We start from the raw sequence: 27,541 nt of genomic DNA, 5'->3' as shown, positions 1-27,541 counted from the left end.
ATCACCTTTTATATATGTACATACATATATGATATTTTTAATGAACTAGCTCGATTTGAATTAATCATCACGATATTCTTCCGTAAGCTTAGGAAAATCAAGAAAAACATAAATAAATTATAATTATATAAAAAACACTAATTTAGATCTCCCACATGATAGAAATTTAAAAACACAATGGTTCATATGGGATTCGAACCTAGCTCTTTCAGGTATTAGTCACCGATTATAACACTGGCTTATCTTGTTGGTTTTAATTATCTTGTCTATTTTTCATGTTTAACTCTTTAGCAAAATTTGAAGCAAAATTAATTATAAACCCGAATACGAAGTTACTCTTTGAAATGATAATAACATAAATACGATAAAATGACATTTTCATTGGAAATGTGCGAGCTTAAATTAAAAAATACAAAAACCGCAATTTCCTAGCAACCTAATATTTTTTATTTATATAAAACAGATTAAATATTCACTACAATGCTCCTGGTCTACTTTTAACATACGTGGTAAAGCTGGCTGTGTTTCCGTAAAAAATAATAATGAAAAACATTAAAAGTCTCATTTCAGCACTTTAGAGACTCATTTGGAATAAGGATAATGAAATTATTTAATTTTTTAACATAAAAGTTGCCAGTTGTATATAATAAATAGTTGAATAGATATACTTATTTTAGAATAGATTTAAACTAATACTATGTTTTTAATTACATGATTTCTTTATTTGCTGGTTGAATTTTAATACCTCTGCTATTTCAGTGACTTTAATTTAATTAATAAATTTGTTTTTGATTAGTAAAAAGAAATTAAAATTGAAATTTATGTTTCAAATCCCAGAACTCCGATTTCTTGGCGTTCTACAAAGTTAAATTTTAGGACTCATTTTATGTATAATATTTACGAGCAACGCAAATAAACCACACAAACTATATAACCGCTATATTCGCTGACGACACAATTTTATGCTCCTATAAAAATCTCCATTGAGCAGTAGATAGACTTCAAAATAAAATTTAAATTATTAAAAAAATGGTTAGTCACTGAGTCGAATCTATCCTGAAAATATGACATCTCAGTGAAATTATATCGGAATACATTTTCACTGCTAGATATATATTTTTACTTGTGAAAATATATTTTATATTACTTACATTCGATGTACAAATGTTACAGTAAATGTGTATTTTTCAGTGAAGTTATATTTTCACTAGTGAAGTCAAAGTACATTTTCTACAGTAGATAGATTTTTGACTAATTGATAACCGAGCGTTTCCACTGCGACTGCGACGGCACGATTTAATTGCTTTTGACGTAGATTCTAAACTGGGACTCCATTGAGTTTGCCCAGAAAAATGTCATTTAATGAAATACTATAAAGTTTATTAAAATGAAAATATTAAAAAACTACATTTCCCTCCCCCCTTCTGTAAAAAATCTTAAATGAATGATCAGAACCACGCACAACAACTTAATGATTTGCACAAATCTAAACCACTTAAAACAGCTAGGAAATTAAAAAAAATTAAAAACGAGTGCCGCACGAGCTGAAGAAAAATAAAATAATATATAAAAACATACTTTTGCGTAGCAATTCGAACGCTGATTATTAAAAGAGTGCTAAAAACAAAATCCACAATCGTACAAATATTGATCGTGTTTAATTTTCATGACTAGGACGAAAGTTAATTTTCCGCAAGGATTTTCCCCCTGTGTCAATATTTAAGCAAAGCCTCATCGCATTATGCCTCAGCAAATCAAACCGGCTTGTGCAAACACATCAAATGCTAACCTTCACTGGCGCGAAAAAACACTGTTACATTTTACAGATTTGTCAACAAATGGGCACTAAAGCCCACTTATTCACTCGGCAGCCGAAAGCTTCTGAGAGTCGTCAAACATAGCCCTTCATTTTCGATACAGATTGAATATGATTTCGAGTTTAGATATCTATTCATCCTTTCAACCTAGGGATTATCATATTAGATTTGCTACATTAATAAACATGTTTTTACCTCGCGCTTAAATTAATAGTTTAAAAAAGTAATAGTGTCGGTTAGTCCAAGACGAATAATTTTTCGTTCTACAAATATATGAGCTATTTCATATTTCATTACTGATACAAAATATATAATTAGCAAGAAAAGAAAACTCGTTAAATCGACGTGCAATATAAGCTTAAATTTTTTACAAATAATAATGCTTAAGTCGCAAAAGACGGATGTAAAAGTACCGTCTCTAGAAGTGAGAATATGAATAAAGTAACATAATTATATTTTTGAATACAACATAACCAAAATATTTTGTTGATGGTAACTTTAAAATCCCACTTTTTACATATATAAATTTATAATGTAATTAAGTGGGGGGGGGGTATTAAGAACTTATAACACTGCCTTAGTCTTTTTTTTTCGTGTTTTGGTTTTCTATATAATAGCTGTTTAAAATCCGTCTAATATTATTTTTGTATTATCATTATATTAACAGAAAAAAAGTATTTATTTAGCTATTTTTTAAATCATAAATTGATCGTTTGTGGAACGTCAACTGCTACTCTTTTTGTCTGTCTTTCCATATTCATTAATACCATGCATACCTAAGGATTTTAAAAAGTAATTTTATTCAAAATACTTTCAGAACAACTATTGTTATATGGTAAAACTTAAAAATCAATCATGAATAATCTAACAATAATGGCTTGGAACGCCAATGGACTCATGCACAAACGCAATGAACTTCAGACAGTCTTAGCAATTAACAATATAGATACACACTACACGAGAAACAATATGCAGACTAAAATTATACAAATTATATCATCTTTATCACCTCAGTAACCGTACAAAGGGGGACGTGGTATTCTAATAAAATAAAATATTTACCATCATGAAGATATTAAAATTCAAACAAATCACAATAAGTACACTATCAAAACCAAGAAATACCCCATTACAATTACAAGCATATAATGACCTCCCAAGTATAAGCTAACAAAACGTGAGTATTCAAAAATAATAAAATAACTTAAAAACCGTTTTATTGAGATTTTAATGCGAAACATACTAGAGATCAAGGCTGATCAGATCACTAACAAAGGCACGGAACTTCTTAAAGCTATCGGTATATATGACTGTGAGGCCCTCATAACAGACAACATACTTAATGGCCAATGGATCCTAACAAAAAACCTGACCTAATTGACTTCTTTATTATTATATCAAAAACATGTCAATTAACTTCATGAAAATAGAAGGAAATAATGAATTAAGTTCTGATCATACAAATTACAAAATCCGTTTTTAATTAACAAAAGAACAGACTAACAAGTTTCAAGATGGAACTATCACGAGAAATCGATCTTAAAACCTCAGAGCAAATTGAAACCAAACTAAATAAACTGGTCAACGACTTACAAAAGGTAGCGTAGAATAATACCCTCGTAATTAGAAGAAAACCCCATGGTATTAACTACCCGCGTGTAATTATTAACCTCATCCGAGAAAAAAGAAATGGCAGCGAGCACGAGCATCAATCCACAAAACGGCGTGGAATCAAGCTATCCGAAATATCAAAATAGAATTAGTCAAAACTTACCTAAGCAAACTGTCGGCCGAACGTTGCACAGATTACTCACTTTGGAGAGCTATGAAATCGATGAAACGTCCCATCCTACAAGCACAGCCACTCAAGGATATGCAAGGAAAATGGATTAAAGACAATCAAAGTAAAGCTGATCTCTACGCAGATTACTTAGATGACATTTTCACACCCAACCTAGGAGAAGAAAACGAACAATCGCTCATTAGTGCTCTACTACAAAGCACATACATTATAATTTCTACAGCCACAGTCGAAATACAAAAAATGACAAGATCCAATATTAACCCGAATAAAGCCCCAGACTATGACTTAATCACTGGACAGGTCTTGAGGGAGCAACCAAGAAAATTGTAGAACAGGTCACTAAAATCCTTATCGCAGTATTTCGACTCAAATATGTACTACTACTGTGGAAGATCACAGAAGTAATCATGATCCCTAAGCCAGGAAAACCGTTGAATGGACTCACATCACACAAACCAATATCACCGCTACCAGTGCTTTTGAAACTGTTCGAAAAACTTCTTCCTAAATGATAACACCCATAATAGAAGAAAGAAAATTAATACCCAACCTTCAATTTGGATTCAGACAAAATCATTCAACAGTCGATCAAGTCCTCCGAATAACCCGAAACATAGAACAAGCACTAGAATAAAAGAAAGTCTTTCTCGACGCATGTCAAGAAAAAGCATGAAGAGCTAAACACTCGCCGATGTCTGTCGAAAACAAGTTACTTCTGTACAAGCAAGTCCTTAAACCGGTGTGGACTTTGGCATCCAGTTGTGGGGCTGTGCCAGTAAAACTAATCGAGAGATGATCCAAAGATTTCAAAAAATGTACTTAGATGCATAGTTGACACGCCCTGGTACATTAGAAACGCTGATCTCTACCGTGAACTTAGTATAGACTGTAAGCGAGGTAATACAAAAAATAGCAACAGCTCATCAAGCGAGGCTGCAAGGACATGTCAACGAAGAGACTGTCCGCCTCCTCAACGTTGAAAACCGAACAGGAAGACTCAAGAGAGTGAAGCCACATGATCTTGTTTGTTCGGTGACAAATTTTTGTGACCCAAAGAGAAGTTTGACACGGATCAATGTGTTTCACAACATAATATAATATATAAAAATTAAAATATATTACTCATTAGCTGCATCGACAGTTAGAAATGCATAAATAAAAAATATTGTTTAAAAATTAACCCAATAGTTTTTAATGTGTGGGAATATTATTGTTGTATTTTATAAAATCAGGCACATTAAAATTAAATTTACACCATTAAAAAATATTTTAATTAATTTAGCCAAGTTTATAAGCATTATTAAAAAATGTGTTAATACTAAAGTATGTCCAGGTTTTTCTTATATATAAATCTGATGAGCAATAAAACAATTTATGTTGTTTTTTTAGCATTCTATAGTGGTATAAGTAAGTCAAAAGATTGACACAATCAAATTTTTATGAAAATCCGTCAGACACAATGTTCTCATCACATACTGATCTATAAAAGTTTATGTATTTAACAAATAAACAAAAATGAATTAAGATGATAAATTATCTTAAACTGAGAACCACTTGGTTACTTCTTGGGGAAAAAACTATATACTATTTTAAATAAATTTGTATTTCTTATTACTAAAATATGTAATTAGACTATTAACGACACAGGAATTTAAAAATAAATATATAGAAAAGATTAAAATGAAAACTCGATAAGAATTTATATATATTGAAAGCCAGAAAGTACAAAAATATTTTTTTTTATCAAAAAAACTTTTAATTTCATATTTAATGCGACAATTGTGTCAAAAGCGCAACTCCTCTCATGATCCAATGTTCCGGAGGCTCATTCGTCGGAAGCCTCATACACAAAATATAATTCGTAGAGTGACCTGTCGTCGATAAGATACCGCGTCTATCACCGGTTTTATAAAGAGGACATTCATATAAATTACCTTCAGGAACATCGACTTTCAGCATCGGTATTATCTCCACCTATGAAAAATAAAACAAAACATTATCAAGATATCGAGTTTATATAATACAAAATAAAGATAGTAATATTACAATGGGAAATTTATCATATAAAATCTTGGGAAGCGCTTCGTCGATCACTTGATTTTTTTTATCCCATCGAGCGCCTTCCATGAACAATCCTTGAATGTAAGCTCCGTCTTTAGGTCTTTCGGAATACGTTTCTTTAGTTTTTACTTCAAAATGAAAAGCCAGTTGATCTATTGGAATGGAATATTTTCTGGCATAGCTCTGCTGAACTGAAGTTAAGAATGCTTGCGTAAAAAAGAATCCTGGCAGCCAAAACACAACAGGTGGACCATTTGTATACCAATTCTAATAAATTACATAGAAAAGTTACATTAAAATTTCTCACCGAAAAAAATGACAAAGATAATACTAGATACTAATTTATACCTGCAAGAATTCTAGTCTCTCTATAAAATCATCTATATAGCTCGAGAACGATTTGAGCGATGGATAACTGACGCTCGCCCAAGAAGACGGAATCTTACCTCTCACCATACTAGTGAGAACGTTTTCAGTCACTTCTGTTAGTACACTATAGCCTAAAATAATAAAATAACGTATTTTAAAGCTTATATTAATTAAGCTCCGACATCAGTATAAAAACATACCCTGAATTGCAGATATGACAGCACTCAAACTGCTTTTTATGATATTCAACAGTCTTGAATAGCGAGTGCCTTCTTGCATTAACACAATCGAAAGTGGGTTCATTTTTATAATATCCGTCTCGGTTTCATAGCTTTCGCCTATTAGAACGACGTCGGGTAATTTTGAAAGAACTTCTTCGGCGATAGCTTTTGCTTCTTCTTCCGGAGTGACGGCCGTCGTACTAAACATCACAGATTCCTAAACAATAATTATTATTATGAATATTATGAAATAACAATGCAGCGAATAAATCACACACAGACAACAGTGCAAAAAAGCAAACACTTAAGTGCTTATAATCCTGAAAAGAAGCTTACCAAATACACCTCATAAAGATCCTTTTTAATTTAGAAATATAAAAAGTAAAGATTAGTTGAAATTTACACTAAAAATAATTCGAATCTTTACTATTTATACTTACGATCCGATCCTAATAAGCATCAACAATGTAAAAATTTAGAATTAATTATTTTTATATATATAAAAATGTATTGTTAAGCTAATTAGTATAATAGTAACCTGTGTTAAAACGGTGGTATCCAATAGTTGATCTGTTTCACGATAGTGTTTTGTAATGTCTGCATTCTCGTTCATGCCAAATATGCCAGGAACTGCTTCAGTCGGTAACGATTGAATGAACTTGATGAACTCCCCATGGTCCTGAACTTCTGGTATGTAATATACACCTATATGGAAAATAGCTCTTATTATATGCTCAGATATACATACATAGTATTTCTAAGAAAATAAGATATAATGAAGAGCAGTTAATCTTATCTTATATAACAGTGCTTAGACACTACACTATATAATTGTAGTGCCAAAATAAAAGCTTTAATATTATACAAACATTAACTGCGTTACAAAAAAATAAGTTCCGAAATCCTAATTTTTTCTTACGCTCTCTAATTCGCTTACAAAATAACTTTGACATATAACTTACCAGTCGGTTCAAATTGATATTGAGCAATAGATACAACATCATCATTATAGAATTTCTTCAATATCGTCTTCAGACAACGTCTATCCCAATCGTCGGTCACTTTACCGCCGTAATTGCACTCTCCAGTCAGATAGCACAAAGCGTCAAACTTGACACCCTATCACAATAAAAATAAATTATAAAACATAAAATCGAACCATCACCAAATCAATTCGGACATCATCATACCTCATAGTCATTTAAAAACATGGCCAATTGAGAGATACTGATCTTCAAATCGGTTTCGTTGAACTCATAAGGAATGTTCCACCCGAGAGGACCGAACTGTCGTCTCTCCTGAACGACGGCGTGGAAAAAGCAGAGCGAATACAGCAATTTTTTAAAAGCCTCGCCCTGCTTATTCGATTCAAACCATTCCACGTCGCTGATCGGTTTGGACTTGAAAGAAAGTTCAATATTTTCTCTGAGACCCTTAGGCGGCTCGTTTGTCATTTTGACGCAGTTCTGCAGGACAAATATTGGAAAATCGACACTAGGGTACGACGTCAGCCATAGTCTAAAGTCGGGATGAGTTGTGTTCGGTTGAAGATTCTCACAGAGCTGAAATTGATTCCCGCAATTATATTCTACCATTATCGTTAGATACTATTATAATATAAAAATATATTAGATGTAAGACCTTTTCCAACGTAGGCATCCAACTTTTCGCCAAATGACAATTTTGCAGGACGACCCAAGAGCCCGATTTAGTGCCTTCTTCGATCATTTTTATAGCTATAGGACCTTGACCTTGACCTAACGACAGTGAAAATAATCTGGATTCGCCGAAACCTTGATCGTTAGCGAATTTAAAAAGAAGATCCATCGGATCAGAGCCAGGAGTCAATATAAACAACAGTGGAATACAACTGTGAGATCCAGAAAACGATGTTGATAGATTAAATAAAGGCGGTTCCACAAATTTCTTTCCCATCGTCTCTAAAAAATGTCATTTAAAAGTATAGTTATTAATTGTTATCTTTAAACGTTCAATAAACCTACTGATAAAACATACTTTCTACAAATAAACGAACGGCAGGGACAATCTTATCTTTCCTCAAACACCGCTGCAAGAGTAAAGTTTGAAACTGATTTAATTTTGTACTCCAAGGTTCAGGAAGAGAAATAGTTTGCGGTTCAGGATGGTTAACATAACTAATCCACGCTTCTTGATCGTCTTCTATAGATGTTACGATATCAGCAAATACCTCAAATTCGATCAATCTAAATAATAAAAATGTTATTTAACAACAAATTATACACTCAATTGGTGTGAGCGTGAATATGTTGACAACTCGAGATACATGAAATTTGAAATTATTCGTTTTAGAGACGTCATTTGGGTGGGGGCATTCCCCCCCACTTCTTGAATTCGACCAAAAAATGCATGTTGAACGCTCGTTACCGAGCGTTCCCACTGCGACGGCACCTACACGATTTTATTGCTTATCAGAATTTATATTAAATGGTAAGAATTATTTTGACAAATGGTCAGAATCATTTTTTTCAGTCAGTATTTATTGCAGTTCAATAGTCAGTATGTATAATGAACAGCCAGTATGTATGTTATATGATCTGTATTTTAACCTCAAGGGCAGGGTTATGTTGACAGATGATCAGCGTAATAATACATGGTCATTATCAAGGTGTTTTAGGGCCAACTTGTTTGATTTGGTTCGCAACATTGTCAGATGTCAACACAACAAGCCAAGCATTCACTCCCCTGTCGCTCTGTCGTTATTCCCGCTTAGTTTGTCTCTCTGAAAACACGGGGACAGCATTTGGGAGGGTGGTAGGGGGGATTTCACCCCCCTCCTTTGAATTTGGCCAGAAAAATATATGTCATACTATGAATAATAATAATATCGAAATATATAATAAAACGACCATTGACTGGTCAACTTTTGCTTCCCTCCCCCTTCCTGGAAAAAGCTAAAATGACGCCCCTATGTATCATTAAACAAAAAAATCACAAAACCAATAAATGTATTTGCACACAATATCGAACCTTAACGCTTAATATATTTGACTTGTCAACTTATTCACGCCCACTGTGGATATAATGTACATTAATTTTCCTCCCAGGAGTTTACTAACCTATTTAGCTCTGCCCATGACTCTTGAGATATAAAATCTAAAGGACAATCTGTAGAAGGCTTCTGTTGACCTCCGGTGAGTAAAAATATGAACTCTTGCGTTTTAACTTTATCATCGTGCAACATTAACGTTACAGTTAGCAGTAGTGAAAATACTAGCTTATCCTGAAAACAATTTAATTGTATATTTTCATAAGAGGTGTTGCACAAATATTGCTACAAAATAAATGAGAATATCTCAGTTTTCACACTTTTCAAAAACGGTCCATATAAATTCTATAAGTTCGTTCTAATATCATGAGATTTGTATACCTTTATATCAGCATATGTAGGCCAAACATGTAATGATTTTTTCGACGATAATAATCAAATCCCTTGATACAAGAGTTCAAGTGGATACCATCTTTATAGATTTTGAAATAGCCTTTGACAATGTATGTCATGGTATTTTGCTGCAATGCTCGCATTTTTTTCTAACTGAATTTGATTATATTTCTTTAAAAGTTTTATCTCATGATACAACTACATTATTATTCGATCTATTTTTTAATCATTATTAATATAATAAAAACAAAAGAAGAGATATTCATATTCATTTTTAAAGCAACAATTGTATAATAACTTATTTTATATAACAAAAGATCAATCAAACCTTTTCTAATAAGCTTTGACAAATATTAGTGTACAAAGAATAAGTAAAATACTCTTTGAGATCCTTCAATCTTTGTTTGATATCTTCAACTCGTTCCGTATTATCGACGGCTCCCGCATAAAGCGATTCGTACCACGTCAAAGAGTACTGATACATAGGATCAATACTTGAAAGCTCGCCTATTTATTTAGAAGATTAATACAAAAAATCTTCCAAATCATTCATAAATAAAATAATGCAACTTACTTATCAAGAAGAATAAGATTGTAGCGTGAACGGCGATCGGTTCATACAACTTCCTCGTTTTATCGATTTGTAATTCAGTCTCCTGCGCTACGATTTGCTTCTCGGTAATCTCGTCCGACATTGATTTAGAAGTGTTCAATATTTGAACGGCAGCTTCGTCTTCTAACAGAGTATCAGACGAAGACAAAACCGACAATATCTTCTCTTCGGTATCTTTAAGGATCCTGCGATGTTCAGCATTTTGGGTGATTAAATCAGTCTTAGCCTGTTGCAACTCGGGTCGTTCCAAAGCGACAACTCTCGCCAACAGCTGACTGCTCAAACCTTCGGTTCCAATCATGAAGTTCACAATATTGACACGTACGCTCACCTCTGGCAAGTAATGTGGATTCTTCATCTTTGTACTTATGTAGAACCTGTAGCATGTATTGAAATGTGAAGAGTGAAGAACATCATTAAGCACATGTGAATTCGATAACAACTTCATACCTAAAGTTACTGTTGTACTCAATAACACTATCGCCAAGTTTTATATATATAGCACCTCCATGTTTAAAAGTTTGCTTCTGTAATATAGGCTCTAGCATTGGATCTAATTCTTCGCCGACGTTTTCAAGAAGAACCTTCAATATAAATTAACATAAACATTTTATTATGATTTAACACTATCCACAAATTATATACTTAATCATACCGGTTGTCCAAATTGTAATGCATTTTCTAAGACGCGAGCAAAGTCCGCTTGATTCATTCGTACAATGTTTAGATTGAACTGATTCTCCATCTTTTTCACCCAATTGTTTGCCTGTCCTTGAGGATCCAACATTAGTGGCCATCGGCTCGAACATCTTCAATGAAAACATTAATAATTAATATAATAAACACCCAAATGAAAGCTTTCAGTCAGTAACTTCATTTAAGATAATTACTTTAATATGACTGCACTCTCGACGCTGAAATCGTCCGTTGGCAAGCCGTCCAAATTCCACTGTTGGATAGTCACAGCCTCTCCCAGAACCTTACTTAACTGATAATTAGGAGAGCACGGTATATTATTCTTTCGGCACGTTTTAATCCACTCTTTAATTCTTGATTCACGAAACAGTATCGTAAATGGTCCCAAATATGCAATGATACCGACCGATATCAAAATATCACCTGAAAATAATTATTTATATCAGTAATACTACTCTACTTACATTTAAAGCATATTCAAGTACCAGTCAACAATGTATACAGATCGCGAAGAGATTTCACAACTTCCGTCCATCTTGATTTTTCACCACCGAGACCTTTCAACAGCATTTCAGCTCTCGTTAGCTTGTTGCCGCATAATTCAACCTCATCGTCCAGCTGCTTTTGTTGTCTATTCTGCTCGGCTAGTTGTTCTTCTAACATTGCCAATTTATCGCGAATCTATTAAAAATAATTAGATGTAAAAATACATTAATACATAATAAATATAAAAAAAATCAATACCTCTTTTAGTTCCGCCTGCTTTACGGCCAACGCAGACATCGCTGAATTATAAATAGCTTCAGCATCAGCCAAAGCCTGCTTTTTAGGAGCGACGATCTTTGCGACAGAATCGTATTTCACAATTGCAACAACCCACTTATAAAGCCCTAAAAAAAACTTCAGTTAGTACGTACAATTCTAGATCGGAGCACAGAGATTTATAACCATACCGGCCGCCGCTAGAGACGCCTGCTTCATTTTTTCCTCCACAAACGATTCGTCCTTCATTACCGTGGTTTGAAGCTTTTCGATTGTGGCCGGTAATATGTTGTCTTTGTCAAAGAGCAAGAGGCTCTCTAAAAACTTGATGTCGTTGAGCAGCTTCTTGGCCGGGCCCCAATAATCTTGTGTCATTCCCATTCCGGTAGGATTCGGCACTCGGTCTGGTTTAACGCCTTTCAAAATGCAGATAGCCTCCATGACAACTTTGATGGCTTTCGGTGGGCTCTTCATGGTTTTTATGAATGTGATATCGGCCGGCGTTAAAGTGTTTAGAGCGGCGAGAGCTGCGTTCAAAATCGGCATGGCTTCTTCCAAGTCGGCATCGCATTCGTTCTTGATGACTTGTGCGGCCCGAGCCTAAAAATATTATATATTATAGCTAGGGATTCCAATCCCGGGCCAAAATTTTGATCCCGGGATTTCGGTATTGCATTTAGTCGATCCCGGGATCCCGGGACCAGTCCCGGGATAATTTTCATGTTATTTTATCGATAAAAATAATTTAAAATGAATAATACAATATATTTTTACATCTGTTTTTTATAACGTACAATGTATAAAGTACGTATAATTTTAGTCTTGGACTTAAAATAGAAAATAATATAATAAAAATAAAAAAGGGAAGGTTATATATTTATTTGAGAAGAAAAAAATGAACTTTTGACAATGAATGTACATAGGTATGTACATAGGTATGTACATTCATAGACACAATTAATTGAAAACATTATTTTGAATAGAACTCACGAAGTTACATCAAAGCATCAAGTGTTTTATCATTTAGCCTTGATCTGATTTTGGTTCCTAAGCAGCCTGCTGCTGAAAAAGCACGTTCAGACTCACAGCCTCAAAGATTCACAGATGACACGTGCAACTCGCGCAAGTTTGTACACGAAATATAACGATGTTGTCAATAATAATTCGATTGTGCTTGATAAATCAACCAATCCGAAAAATTCGGGATTATGTTTTATAATCCCGGGACTCATCGGGTATTGAAAATCGTTCGGGATCCCGGGATCCCGGGATTGGAATCCCTAATTATAGCCAATCATGTAAATTCTGCTTCTCATCGTGCTCATAATTAATTAAAAATAAATATTAGAACCACTCAATACAATATTTATTATTTCACTTGCGACTAACTTTATACATAACCCATTGATCACCGTTTTTTTTATAGAAATTGATTCAATTTGAATTAAATATTTTAACAGTATCTTTCATAGGATAGACAAAGATTACTCACTTGCTCATCAGCTTCTTCTTGATCGGCCAACACATTTTCTTCCACGAGCGCTACTCCTTCCTTTTCATTCATCACCAATTCACTAGTAGCCATAACAGCCGCTGCCCCTTCCGCTAGCTTAGGCTGAAGCTCTTCTAAAGCTAACTGCAATGCTCCGACTGATTTAGCTGCAGTTTCTAACTGTCCAAGTCCAACTATATATCGTTTTTCATTCGCTAACACTTCTCTGAAATCAATTTAAAATTAAAATTATAATATCTTACGGTTGTAATCATTATATTTATAAACACAAACTTACTTCCGTTTTGACGTAAGCAAATTTTTAAACAAGTTGATCAACTCTAAAAATGCAGTCGGAGTAACATAATTATGCCTCTTTAAGCGAATATAGTATTCCTTTGATAGATCTCGAGTATCGGTGTGGAACTGCTGACACATTTCGATTGCTGTTTTCCTTTCGTTATCTGTCAAATCCATATCTTTGAGGAACTGTGTGGCTACTGTTAGAAGAGCATCTTGAGGCCATTCCTAAGCATTTAAAACATTGTAAAAACTATATAGGCGATTTTATAAAAAAAATCTTAATTTACTTGAAACCAATCGATGGTACAACAATTGACAATTGCCGGAAACTTTCTGATCCTTGTCCTTAAAGACGAACCTACTGGACTCATAGCCAAAATGATGTGCAACTGTTCTCGCACGATATTCACAAATAGACTATGCAATGCAGGGACAGTGCCGTCAGTTTGTAAAGTCTTATCTCGCTGCTTATCAATCTATATCCAAAAAAAGAGACTATTACTATTAAGAAGCCAGAGATTAAATTTAATCAATACGTACCACTCGCATTTTCTCGCATATTTCTGCTCTTTCCTCCAAGTTGAACAAATTAGCCACTTCTCCAGAATTCAATATACTGTTAATATCTTCTAGGAACACTTCATCCTTGATCTAAAAAAAATATGAATTATACACCATAATAATACACAAATATGCTTTTCATACTCACTTGAGACTCGTTGAACAAAAATATCACATGTTGGTCTTGGACGCTAGCTTTTTTAAAAAGCGTCTTCAAATCTTCTCTCCACTCGTTCAATCCATAGCTTTTCGTCATTTCCAATTGAAACAGCTCGTAATCGTTTATGTGAGCCGCTAATCTGCTCAACGATTGTCTCCCCGATCCACCTAAACCGATCAATAAGGCGTTTGATCTTGGCTGAGATACAATTCGACAGATTTTCGAAACGTGCTCAACAGCAAATCTAAAAATTCAACAGCTCGGCATAAACAATTTTTCAACAAAACATATTTTAAATTAATAATACCTAAACAACACTAGATTCATAGGCTTTTTTGACATGTTGTTGTACTCAAACAAAAATGAATCTACAGTCTTTGTTAAATGATCCATATCTGTAACTTCCATATAATGCCTGGTGTCGGCTTTTGGATTAGCAAAATCGCAATAAATCAGGTTTCGGATTTGTTTCTCAGTTAACTAAAATTCACCTTCATTAGTATTTAATTGAAATAGAACAACGTGCTAATTTTAAATTGAAAACCTTTTCTTCCGGCTTATCAGTCAATCTCACGAGCATCTTATCAAAATCTTCGTGGATGTATTTAGGCGAAGCAGTTCGTAGGGTTTCAATGAACCATTCTTTATCATTGTCGTCTATTAACCGATCGCTGAAGACTCTCATACATTCATGAACCCACAGTCTCTTCATAGCTAACAAATCCTCTATTGCTTCTGGCACTGACAGCAACACGCCCTATTCGATACATAGATATAAAAAAGCACAAAATAATCATGAAAATAATAAGTTGACACTAAATTAACCTGTATGACTCTTGAGAAATCTCTCAAGTTGAACATGTAATGGCATTTTGCAGGCGTTGGTAAGAGATGGTAACGACAGTTTTTGTATATGCTCAAAGTGGCCGATACAAGCTCTTCGATGCAAGGATCAAACTCTTTAGAAAATCCCCTATAATATAAATTATTATTATTTAGATACTCATTTATCAGGATTTAATTTTAACATACCTAGTATCTAAGTGCCACAGCATAATTTTGCTGAATATGACCATGAGTGTTGGATCATCAAATTCGTCTATGCAGAGGAATCCAAAGTGTCGTGTGAACCTCGGCGTTATGACTTTCGTACCCGGTATCGGTTTACTCATTGCTGCCATGAACTGATTTAAATACATCATTTATTACCTACGGTTTACTAAATTACTTGATAACTAATAATTAAACTAGCTAACATTTTGCATTCCTTGCGCCAATTTACAAAACCAAAAGTATTTCATAAATAACTTGTGTATGTGTGTAGAAACTTATTAAAATTTTAATTGAACAAACAAACTTTGAGAATATAGATCTATCATACATTTGAATATCTACTACTTCCGACTAATTCTTGACTTACACATTTTATACATAATTAAAAATAAAAATTGATACACGTACTTGAACATCGACCAACTTTATGGCAGAATTATCTTTCCTATCGTACCACATGCCTTGATCTAATGCTTGTCGCAGTATTTCAATCGGAGGTTGAGCCCCGTACGTCTCCACTTGAGGCATAGACACATCGTCAACAAATACGACGTATTGAGTTCCGATTCTAGGACCATATACACCTGAATATAAACAATTTTATACTGTAATATATCACTTTTAACTTCAATACTTTGTACACAACCTTTTCTCCTCTTATCCAACTTTGACATGATGATATCTTGAGTTTGATTAGCAGACGTGCGTGCAGAGAAAGCCATCATTATTGATTTATATACTTTCGTATCAGCTTTCCTCAGTAGGAAATCCTATAAATCATTATTATATAATATTAAAATAATAATCAAATACTACACATAATACGTACCGTTATATAAGAAGATTTTCCAGTGCCAGTCGGTCCGACCATCATCACTCCTTTCTTGTGATAAACCAACAATTTAAATAACGCTGTATATCGTACGGTATCTAAAGTCGTAACTATGATACTGTGAGCGGCTGTGTCTCGCGGAATCGGAGGAGCTGATATAAGATCGTCGTTCCAAGGTTTCCACTTGCCTTTTCCCTTAAAAATTATGTTAATCACATATTTAAAATATTTTTCATCTACAATAATCAGAAATAATATAACATACTTCTTTAATATATCGATAATCGTAAACTAAACCATCTTTAGGTATCGTGAATATATAGTTCTTTTCAGGCTTATTAATATCAGACGGATATCCCAATTTATGTTTGACTTCTTCTGGAAACTCTTTTTCTAGCAATCCTCTGAATAGCATATCGAACGTTGAACGGCCAGACGCTTCAATCGTGGCTCCGAGAGACCATATCAACGAAAAGAACGACACTCCTTCGAGTTGAGCCCTGATATCCATGTCCGTGATAGAGCTCAGAAACTTTTCATTCGAGAAATCGTCCATGAATGCATCAAACAAATTCATGGCGGCCCAAACCAAGTTGGAATCAGACGTAACAAACATTTGCTAAAATTTTAGTGATATTAATCCTAGCGAATATCACTTTAAAATTAATTTTATAATCTACTTACATTGACCGATCCGCAAGAGAGCAACCAAAATAGCGGCGGACAGAATCGATTGAATATCTGACGAACCATTTGTCGATTCACATCGTTGATGCTAACAGGCAACGTCGTTAACCAGGAATCGATCAGTAATCGCCATCCGATTCCACTGGGTTCCATATAAATCATGCCACAGCGTGATACCTAAATATTATAGAATTCGTATTACTATTTTATCCATGTAAGTATTATAAATCAAATTTAAAGCCAATTTTTTGTATAGTTCGCAAATAAAAATAAGTATATATGTAGTACAAATTAAATATAATTTATAATACCGTAGCGGGAGACGCAGCTTCTAAATCCATTGGTTCAAAGATCAGATTTGTCGTTGCAGCCAATTGAATTATCTCTCCGCTCATCAAGCACAACTTTTTATTATCGTCGAGCACTGTGTTTAGATTTTCAATCCAAATAGCATCAACAGGACCATCGAATATAAGCCATTTTCTAAAATTAAATATAATATTATAAGTAAAAAAAAAAGACCTTCAAAATCAAATCTATAATACCTATCCAGTGTCGTAGATGTTGCAAAAGCTCTATAACTAACTGCCAAAATACCGTCGGACCATTCATGAGACACCAAATCGAACATGCCGTACAATTGACCCATTGTGATCGCTTTCGGATTTATGATTGTGTACTGTACTTTATTCTCCTCCATCAATCCCTACATACATAAAATTAATAATCTCATATTTCTAACCATGCATAAATATAAATCACTAAAATAAATAATTACTCTCTCAGAAACAAGTCTCAATGCCTCGGAGAGAGCTTTGTAAAGTGAAGTTTTGCCAGAGAACGGAAGACCGACGATCATCAATCCGTGCCTGATAAGTAACATCTCGTAAAGTTGATTAGCTTTCTCTTTTAGGAAATCGTTACATTGCAAATTCAAAGATTGACAAGCTTCGCGGAAACAATCAGTGAGGTGATTCAGGCTGCTCTCAGGCGTTAGAAGCCCAGGGAAGAGATCCGACACTATACCCTAAATTCAAAAGTATTATATATCAAACCGCAGGTAGTTATATTTTATTTGCGATAATACCATAAATAGTGGAACATCTTGGCTTAAGAATTTGGGTAAATTCACGTCTTTTATTGAACGATAGACTATATTTTCTTCTTTGTCGTCCGGATAGCGCAACTTTAATGTGGCAGCAGCTCTTAAAACCGATTTAACCGCTCTCATGCCTGTTAAAGTATACAATAATCATAAATATAGAACAATTTATATAAAACATTTTGATTTAAAAATTTGATACAAATATGACTTAAGCACTACTTGCAAAAATTTAAAACTATTTACCATAATCATAATGTGGCTGCGTTGACAACTGTTCGGAGCACAACCTGTAAGTGGCAACTATTTTAATCGCTAGTTCTTTAGCATTCAAGTATCCACTAGCGTATAACTCTATCTCTGATATCAAAACGTAATCTGGAACCATCATTGCAACAGGACGAAACAGTGCCTAAAATAAGATATAAATAATATATATGTCCATGTAAAAAATGGGTTGTCGTCACCATCGCAGTGGGAACGCTCGGTAACGAATGTTCCCACTACGATGGCGCCGACACGTTTTTATTGCTTTTGACGTGAATTTTTGACTTCTAAGAAGTGATAATTGTTTTTGCGCTCTCCTATTGACCAAAATTCGGTTTGAATATACTTTGACCAACACTCTTACATTAGAAATTTTACTAGCGCCTATCAGTTAAATTATATTTTCGCTAGAAGAAATATATATCTACTGGTGAAAATGTATTTAGACTTCACTAGTGAAAATATAACTACACCAAAAAATACACATTCACCGTAACAGCATATAAATAAATAATGATATGTATCTAAATGTATATATTACTACATATAGAAAAGTGTAAATCATATAATTTCATAAAGATAAATTATATTTTCACTGGTAAAAATCTACCAGTGAAAATGTATTCCGATATGATTTCACTGAAATGACACATTCCTCATTCCAAAAGTGTTTAATAAATAATTTGTGTGGGAAAAAAGTTATTATATTTATTAAACATTAAAACAACTATTAATACCTTCAAATTATCTGGAAGCTCCGATCGTCCGGCATATCCGGGATTCATTGTGATGAATACAGCGCAAGTTTTATCCAAATTTAGATGAGTACCTTCAAAGAGGAATTCTGTAAGACCAGATATCAATCCTCTTTGTATGGACAATATCTGTTGAGCGACAACTGATAAGACTTCCAAGTCGATTCTGTTGAACTCGTCAAAGCAAGACCACGCTCCGCACGATGCGAGACCCTAAAAATTTATATTCACGTCAAATTGTCTACATAATAAAAATATCAATGGTAAAAATACCTTGAAGAACTTTCCCAGAGCTATATAGTCCAATCCGTCGGAACAATTAAAGACGACGCACTGTTTGGCAATCGATTTTGCAAGATCTTTAGTTGTTTCAGTTTTACCAGTGCCGGCCGGACCTTCAGGAGCGCCGCCTGAATAAAGAAAAAGTCATTTTTAATATACGATTATTCGGGAAAAAATTAGAAAAGGTTCATTATAGTTCATAATATAAATTTCTGTACTTTTTTAAACGCCAGACATAATTTTCACTAGAATCTTTAATATAATTAATTTATTCTGTTTGTGTATTACTAAAAGCTCGCATACAAGTGGATTACCACAGCAAAAACTAACCCTAAAAGTTGGTAGCCCTATTACGCTGCTGAATAGTTGGATTTATTAAAAATATGTGCAATGGAAAGAGGTTTGTTGTAAAAGCAATTAACAAATATATGATTAAGGTATCCTAACGAACATTTAAAGGCGAAAATGTTTATTGTCATAATGCCATTGATTTGACTTTCGATTCAAGCTGCTTTATAAGTCACAAGGACATTGATTTACTCGAAAAATTAATGTTTATCTCATATTCATGCAATAGATTACATTTGTTTTTAACACAACCTATAAAAATTATATTATCTTTCGTAGAAACACTAATTTGTTTTTTTAAGCATATACAAATCTGTATCAATCGTTGTTGTTATATGATTTTAAAAATAAAATCCTATATGAATTTGCTTCTATGAAATATACTTGCAATACAAAACTTTCATGTTAGTGATTTAAATTATTAATAAAATAAATACCTAGATGTAGATGCAAAGCTCCAAATAACGTTCTGAAGCATCTGTCAGTCAATGGTGTCACAACTAACCGAGTAGTGTTTCCTAAATATTCATATCCATACATCAATTCAGAATTGATCATTCGAGTGCACATTTGCATCGTATTATCTTCTTGAAGCTGTTTAATAAATATTAATCACATTAATTTCTCTCTCTATAGTGTAAAAATATCGACAATATCTTACCACCCAATAATATCTCATATGGCAAAGCCAATTGAAATCATTTTCACTGTTGACCTGCAAAGATATCAATTCAGTGAGGACATCTCGCGCGTGAACATCCAAAACCACTAGAGCGCCTATATAAAAATATAAAATAGCATGAATATCATCCATAATAAATAGCGTAACAATCAAAGCTTCCAAACCTAAAGTAATTCGATTCTGAAGACTCAACGATCCTCTAACCAAATCGACAATTTTCGATATCTGATAGTTCGACTTCGACAAAGTCTCCTCCATATGTTGCGTGCCAGTATTTATGGCTTCTGTTACTTCTGTAGTCCAGTAAGTCATTGCAATGCTTTGGACGGCCTGTCCGGCCCATTCCAAAACCCATTCTTCTCTATTTTTTTGGAGGTATGCGTCAAAGGCCGACGTGACAACTTCATGGACCGACTTTTTCATGGAAGTCTCAAGTTCTAAGAGCCATTTCTCCACCTGAATACAAATATATAAATATATAAATTCTTAAAGAATATATATAATTTTTTGAATAATACCTGTCCTCTAGCTGCAACTGTATTTATCGTCAAAACTAAAGGAACAACTTCTCCTTCAGATGACATCATATGAGTAACTACGAGTTCGTCAGTAAAGACTAAAGTTGCAATGCCTTCGAAGCATTTTTTTAAATGAGGTTGTACACTACATTAAAATTTTATTAATATAAATCGGATGTTGCTACTAAATTAAACAATATTTTTAAGCATACCGTGTAGGATCTTTGGTTTCTGACAATATTTCCAACAATTCGTCATTCGATAAAAAGAAGAACCTAGGAAAGAACAATCGTTTCTTTTCAAGATAGGCATTCAAACCATGCTGTATATCGTCCAATAAGCTGTTAGATTTCTTCAGTCGATCTAGCATTTTTTCTATCTCGATGACATCCAAAACTCTAGGTTCAGCGTGAGCTGATTTCATGATCTCTCGCCACATCTATAATTATAAATATTATATGTTACACCAGATTTAGTGATTTAATTGCATATAAATATAGAAACAATTACTTTATCTACAGCGCTGAACTTTCTGCCTTCTTCTGGCATCTGTTGTTGTATATCGGGAGATGAAAATATTGGTTCAAGGTACATCCATGTAATTTGTACATGAAGCCATTCGTCTAGAATTTCTTGTAAGAGCTGAAGTTTACCTTCCCATGTGCTATAATTTTTTATGTATTTTTCATATACAAAATTTGAATAACAACACACACGTTTGGATAAGGATAAGGTTAACCCTTTCACTGTGGAGGGCTTCTATAGGTGTCATCAAAAAAATCGCCAGTACTCATTGGGCACCTAAAGATGCCATGAACCTTTGAGCCTAAGAATATCGTTATTTAGTATAATTTAAGGATGTAAACCACTTGAATTTATTGAACTATAATATTTTTAAAATATAGCATTAATAGGTGCCCCTCACATATAAGCAAATTTTAAAATGGCGCGCAAAAATATCAGCCAAAGTGAAAGGGTTAAGGATATAAAGATAATGATTGGTAAATAATAATAATATAAATAAAATAATAAATAAATATATTTTTAACTAAAACAACAAAAATAAAATAAAAACATAATAAATAAAATAAGGCACACATTTTTTTATTTAAATACATAAAAATATTTTATGAATTTTGGTAATATAGAACCAACTTAGGATTGGATTAGAACTGTGGCGACTGTCGACCACCATGAATAGTAACGCACAAAAAAATGGCAATTGTCTCATTGTTAATGCCCGTAACCAAGAATGTTCACCATTAACAATGAGACAAACATCATGGCACAAGAGGGATTTCTTTTGACCACACAACACGGGTCGTTAAGAGTATCCCTGTTGTGACTAAACGGTGCGGATGCAATTAATCATCACAACAGCAAACCCTTTCCGTAGAATTCGAAAGTCTTAAAATGACTACATAATATTCTAACTAAGAAATCATGATAGAAGATTTGATACAAAATTTGTCATTTATAAATTTAAAAAAAAAACTAAAACAACTTTTAAATAATTCTTACAATATTATGGTTTCAAAAGGTTTGATGTAAGGTGAATTTTTCATCGTCTGCGTCTTCACAATATGATCATCCAACTGAATCTGAATATCATCAATTGCCGACAATATATACGTTCCAGTATCTCTGCAAAAATATTCATTGATAAAAATAATACTTACAAAAGTTGATAAACAATAGCAATATACCGATAAGGATGAATCTCAAACACCAACTCCTCCCATTCATCCATCATCTTATCCAAGTTCCTCTCTAGCGAATTTTCTTTAGTTGCCGCTTCAGAGATCAGCTCAAACTTAGGCAAATATTCAGTCAAGCCATAATCTATTATCTTTTCCAGCGTTAAGGTATCATCGATAATGATTGGGAAGCCGACTATTTCCGAGACCTTCTCCCAATGTCGTTCCTTCATTCCAGGATTTCCAAGTGAGTGAATGATCGATAAATGCTCTCTAAACTCTTCGATTTTAACCCTTTAAAAATACATAATGTTAAGATCATTGATATGATTATTAATCAAAATAGATTTAACGTCTTACCTAACAGCATTTGCCAATCGGTAAGCATCAGGTGTCGTAGAAAATATTTTCTCTAATTTATACACAGCTCTGTAATAATTTGATACGTCGTTTTCAATGTCGTCCGGTTCAAACGACCCAACCTTCGATAGTGTCCAATTGCGATTCTTAGTCAGATATTCGTTGGCGTTATCGTACAGCTTTTTATACGGAGCTAACTTATCGCTGACTTGCTTCCTCAACGGATACGTAGACAATTCCCATCCAAACGCTTCTTCCTCTTGATTGAACTGATCGATCTTCTCCAAGGCATCGCTCAATCTGAGATGAAATAAACCATGTAATATTGATACATTAAACACACTAGAGCTGTTTGAAAACTTCACGGAATCAACATTGACAACAACGAATCGCAACGGCAATCGCAGTGGAAATACTCAATTATCTAGCATTTATATTAAAAAAAATTATAGCAATATTACGAGTTACAATAAGTGATAATCAAATGAAGCATATCTAAACCAAATGTTGACCAATAGGAGAGCGTAAAAATCAATTATCCCTTCTCAGAAGTCAAAAATCCGCGTCTCTAGCAATAAAATCGTGCCGTCGCAGTGGGAACGATCGGTTATCTAGCGCTCTTATTACTTTTTCTACCATCTATTATTTTTATTCTGACCATTATTATTTTTATTCTGACAATTTATTAGTTTTATTCTGACAATTATTATTTTTATTCTGACCGTTTTTAATTTTTATTCTGACCATAGTGCTAATAAAATTCTGACCGATATTTGATTTTTATTCTGACCCAAAGATGATTTAAATTTTGACGATTTAATTTTGGGCATTTTTATATTAATATTACAAATTGAATGTAGTACATCTAAACCGAATTTTGCCTAATAGGAGAGCGCAAAAACAATTATCCCTTTTCAGAAGTCAAAAATCCACATCAAAAGCAATAAAATCGTGTCGTCGCCGTCACAGTGGAAACTTTCATTACCGAGCGTTCCCACTGCGACGGCGCTGGCACGATTTTATTGCTTTTGACGTGAATTTTGGCCTTCTGAGAAATGATAATTGTTTTTGCGCTCTCCTATTGACCAAAATTCGATTTGAATACACTTGAACCAATATTCTCAGATCAAAAGTTTGTAGTGATATCGGTAAGGATAGCTATCACATTTAAAAAAAATATATTTTATATTTTAAAATTAAAAGAGCCTAGCGCAAATCAGGAAAAAACTCTTGGAGAAGGCAAAGACCCTCACTGGATTTTCAGGCTATAATTACAGATATAATGGCTTTAAATATATTAGAAATGATGAAATAATCTTTGTCACCAATTTATTAATAAAAGGTAAGATCAACACCTCAAAGATAAATATTAAAAAAAAAGAGTATCATGACAATATACCAATACTTCTTTTAGGACCATCAGTCTAAAAGCCAACGAACATTGCTTTCAGTTGCTTCTTTATATCTCATAATTAATTGTTCTCTTCCTAAGTCTGATAAAATCTTGTCAGAATTTTTATTATTACACCTAATCCCGAGACACTATTTATATGAATTAGGTTTACTTGTCGTGGAGTGCTGTTGCTCGTATCACATATTTCTGCAACTGTTCTAAATCGCCCCAATACTGCAGCTCTTCCACCTGCTCGACCATCACAGCCAAGTCGCTGGTGAATTTTTCAATGCGAACAATTAACGCTTCCTGAAATTCTGAAGTTTTCACATTACAAATCTGATGGCACTCTTCGAGAACAGTCGGCATTCTGCTATACCTAAAATTAGCAAAACAGAATGAGTATTGATAGAATACACACTAACTTATTTTTCGTATCGTGAACGTTACCATTGAAAGGTATTGTTATTCGCCTTCATCTCCAGTGGAGTGAAAGTCGTATAATCGGATAAGAAAGCGATATATTTCATCACGTTTCTCAGCTTTGCCTCCATTTCTATTAATATATTTTCTTCGACGTTCACACTATAATTCTTGAGTTCCATGAGACCGGCCGTATTAGTCGGTGCTGTTAAAAGTGTGTTAGAAATTTCAAAGTATTCCTCACCAATCCTACGAAAAACAAATTAGAATTAATTAATTACTAATAACGCCGAATAAATTCATTAATCTATAACCGACTCTTTAATCATAGCTTGATAATCCGTCGTCATTCTTTCGAGCAATTGACTGGCAAATGTTGTCGCAGCATTTTTCAAAGCGTCCATCAGATCCTCCCTCTGCATTTTATATATACCCACAACAACCACTTGCTGTATATTCATTGGTATATCAGACGCAATCTTGACAAATTTTGCCGCCATATCGCAATATTCTTCGAACTCTTTCGGAGGATCAGATTCAAGAAACTTTTTTACTTCCAATTGAGACTATTATTAAATATATAAGTATTACATAAAATGAATAAATCGTATTCAATTTATTTATTATTCATATTAATATACCTCTCCATTTATAAGCGATATATAATCATCGAAATCTTGTATTCTCAACTCGGGACCGATTCGTTGATCTTCCAAAAGATCAAATACATTTTTTTTGCAATCGCTTATATAATCCATGTCAATAACAGGCTGTAAAGATTAATACATTATTACAGTCTAACGGCAAATATGTTTTATATATATATATAATACCTTCAAGTAAACTAGCTCTCCTGTATAATCCTGAAAGAGCTGTGTTTCCAATCTCGGTATGTATTTACAAGCGTCTATTATGGCTGTGTAAATTTCTAATAAAATCGCACATCCAGTTTTGAATGGAGGCTCAAATTTAATGACTGGTTCGTTGAAAACAACATTGACGTAAAACCCCTGGTTTATACCCTAGAAAATTAAATAAAACCTCATAATTTATCATTTATACAAACATGTTTTTTTATCGTGAGCCAAGTAATGAATTTATATATTTTAGATTGACATATAAACTTACGCCTATATCCAAGATATAATTTGTAAAATCCTCGATAGACTTCAAACACAATGTTTGCAAATTGTACGTCATTATACACGACAGACAGTTGTAGAATTTCTTCATTTTTTTAGGGAGATTGGAACTTGGAATTAACTTTTTCTTGTTACCCTGAAATTAAAATGAATATCACGTTTCTTTTTGATCAAAGAATATGGATTAAAAATAACTGTTCAAGTGCAATGTAAATAGAAAATAGGAATGAAAGATTACTTAATTGTCCACCTCTGTTATGTGTTGATATCAAACTTATACCAAAAATAATCAAAAAAGAGACCATAATCTAGGAATTGCAAGCTATTGAAGATCTTTTATACAAACACTTACATTCTTACACTCTATCAAATATTTTCTTCTACTTCACCACCGGAACCGGAATCTTCCTGATAGACCTGTTTCTGCATCACACTATAATTCTCTCTATAGCACGAGTAAGCATTTCTAATCGTAGATATGACTCTGGAGCTGCGTTCAAAGTTACTATCGTCCGATTTAAATATTCTCAACGCTGTCTCAATGCTATTGAATGCCTCCGTCAATCTTTTTAGTCCTAAACCGTTATCCAACTCTTCAACTTGGCACTCCAGCATATCGGAAACGCACTCAGGGAGCATTACGTTGCTGTTGCTCGAGTCCTTCTCTACAATCGAGGATTTAGACTGCACGGGTGTGGAGTTATACCATCCGGCTCTCCGTCTGAACCGATCGAACCAACCCTTGCTGGCGTTGAACGAACTGTCTTTGTGTTCGACTCCCCGTTTCTTTTTCAGCGCTTCGAAGATGCTCTTTGCTTTGGCTGATATGATCGCTTGGCTCAGGCGAGAGCGATCGTCTCCAGATTTTCGATCTTTAATCCAAACTATCAAAATATTCTCCACTTCCGGTATTAAACCGTCCCGTTTGCTGATCCTGGTCGTCTGCATCAGCCTGGCTTTGTTCACCTCATCTGTGTACTTTTTCTTGTCCTTTAGAATGGTGCTAACGGTAGACTGCGAGAGGTTGAACTTTTTCGACAGTTCGTGCACTTTCATGCCGGAGTTGTGGAAGTTCAGAATGTCGCTCTTGATCTTTAGATTGAGCGATTTTCTATGTTTCTTCTGAACTGAAATCATTTTTTCGGACATGTTTTTGTTTGTTTATCGTTGTTTACAATTTCAGACTTGATACAAACGTCAAATGGGTAATCAGTCATTGGTTGAAATATTTGCAACGTTGCCGTATCTATTTCAGAATTATGGCAACATTAGTAAATTAATTTAAAAAATTATAATAATAATTTTATACAAAACGTGAGTATACCGTGCGACTATTATTTCAAACTAATAATTAAATATCTATGTATGGGGGCCAATATAGATTTGTTATGGCCAAAACTGGTCGGCGCAGAAATAGCGGTGTTGTGACGGCTCTCTCTCTTCCGGCAAGCTTGTAAGGGTTCGGACGCGTGCCGTCGCGCGTCCGCCCCATTCTAACCATGTAAACACCGTTAACCGTTAAATAAATATACTACTGCAGCGGCTCAATCTGTGTCTCATTGCCACCCGCCATCATCACAGCCCTAAACTGTTGACGCCGACGTGATCCTGAGCACAGATATGGAGTCAGACGAAAAATGGCAGACACAGACGCCGCTGCAGTACAAAAAGCCGAGCCGCTGCAAACCCACTTGCTGCCACCCCGCCGGAGCTTCCCTGG

General features: G+C 34.0%; 1 protein-coding gene across 2 annotated transcripts in view; it reads right to left on the bottom strand.

The window, feature by feature from the left end:
- The window catches only part of Dhc36C (Dynein heavy chain at 36C), a 188,003-nt gene extending 160,979 nt beyond the window's left edge, over positions 1-27,024 (bottom strand). The window contains exons 1-55 of one of the 2 annotated variants that reach the window (XM_088195651.1): positions 26,174-27,024; positions 25,808-25,957; positions 25,513-25,701; positions 25,321-25,449; positions 24,998-25,245; positions 24,707-24,928; positions 24,429-24,635; positions 22,864-23,163; positions 22,513-22,797; positions 22,328-22,450; positions 21,317-21,470; positions 21,019-21,245; positions 20,807-20,951; positions 20,453-20,744; positions 20,268-20,383; positions 20,044-20,200; positions 19,250-19,386; positions 18,959-19,189; positions 18,201-18,366; positions 17,940-18,085; positions 17,631-17,879; positions 17,398-17,558; positions 17,164-17,335; positions 16,850-17,029; positions 16,431-16,784; positions 16,163-16,360; positions 15,980-16,103; positions 15,742-15,917; positions 15,313-15,464; positions 15,106-15,253; positions 14,825-15,037; positions 14,588-14,760; positions 14,269-14,524; positions 14,100-14,210; positions 13,847-14,035; positions 13,555-13,784; positions 13,257-13,482; positions 11,956-12,364; positions 11,747-11,892; positions 11,488-11,683; positions 11,197-11,425; positions 10,962-11,115; positions 10,757-10,890; positions 10,268-10,683; positions 10,022-10,200; positions 9,371-9,534; positions 8,289-8,497; positions 7,914-8,212; positions 7,463-7,834; positions 7,235-7,391; positions 6,811-6,977; positions 6,252-6,489; positions 6,031-6,182; positions 5,668-5,949; positions 5,556-5,595 (exon numbers count right to left, since the gene is read on the bottom strand). In XM_088195651.1, coding sequence (XP_088051777.1) covers positions 5,556-5,595; positions 5,668-5,949; positions 6,031-6,182; positions 6,252-6,489; positions 6,811-6,977; positions 7,235-7,391; positions 7,463-7,834; positions 7,914-8,212; positions 8,289-8,497; positions 9,371-9,534; positions 10,022-10,200; positions 10,268-10,683; positions 10,757-10,890; positions 10,962-11,115; positions 11,197-11,425; positions 11,488-11,683; positions 11,747-11,892; positions 11,956-12,364; positions 13,257-13,482; positions 13,555-13,784; positions 13,847-14,035; positions 14,100-14,210; positions 14,269-14,524; positions 14,588-14,760; positions 14,825-15,037; positions 15,106-15,253; positions 15,313-15,464; positions 15,742-15,917; positions 15,980-16,103; positions 16,163-16,360; positions 16,431-16,784; positions 16,850-17,029; positions 17,164-17,335; positions 17,398-17,558; positions 17,631-17,879; positions 17,940-18,085; positions 18,201-18,366; positions 18,959-19,189; positions 19,250-19,386; positions 20,044-20,200; positions 20,268-20,383; positions 20,453-20,744; positions 20,807-20,951; positions 21,019-21,245; positions 21,317-21,470; positions 22,328-22,450; positions 22,513-22,797; positions 22,864-23,163; positions 24,429-24,635; positions 24,707-24,928; positions 24,998-25,245; positions 25,321-25,449; positions 25,513-25,701; positions 25,808-25,912 — 10,834 coding nt within the window. In that variant the 5' untranslated portion in view covers positions 25,913-25,957; positions 26,174-27,024. Of the gene's footprint in view, positions 1-5,309; positions 5,596-5,667; positions 5,950-6,030; positions 6,183-6,251; positions 6,490-6,810; positions 6,978-7,234; positions 7,392-7,462; positions 7,835-7,913; positions 8,213-8,288; positions 8,498-9,370; positions 9,535-10,021; positions 10,201-10,267; positions 10,684-10,756; positions 10,891-10,961; positions 11,116-11,196; positions 11,426-11,487; positions 11,684-11,746; positions 11,893-11,955; positions 12,365-13,256; positions 13,483-13,554; positions 13,785-13,846; positions 14,036-14,099; positions 14,211-14,268; positions 14,525-14,587; positions 14,761-14,824; positions 15,038-15,105; positions 15,254-15,312; positions 15,465-15,741; positions 15,918-15,979; positions 16,104-16,162; positions 16,361-16,430; positions 16,785-16,849; positions 17,030-17,163; positions 17,336-17,397; positions 17,559-17,630; positions 17,880-17,939; positions 18,086-18,200; positions 18,367-18,958; positions 19,190-19,249; positions 19,387-20,043; positions 20,201-20,267; positions 20,384-20,452; positions 20,745-20,806; positions 20,952-21,018; positions 21,246-21,316; positions 21,471-22,327; positions 22,451-22,512; positions 22,798-22,863; positions 23,164-24,428; positions 24,636-24,706; positions 24,929-24,997; positions 25,246-25,320; positions 25,450-25,512; positions 25,702-25,807; positions 25,958-26,173 lie in introns of those variants that run through there. The other variant, XM_088195650.1, reaches the window with a different exon arrangement.
- Between the last annotated feature and the right edge of the window lie 517 nt (positions 27,025-27,541).

The sequence above is a fragment of the Plectrocnemia conspersa genome, unplaced genomic scaffold (genome assembly GCF_051122295.1).
Source record: "Plectrocnemia conspersa isolate PC_06_02 unplaced genomic scaffold, ASM5112229v1 ptg000010l, whole genome shotgun sequence".
NCBI lineage: Eukaryota > Metazoa > Arthropoda > Insecta > Trichoptera > Polycentropodidae > Plectrocnemia > Plectrocnemia conspersa.
This window is presented reverse-complemented; position numbering and strand designations above follow the sequence as displayed.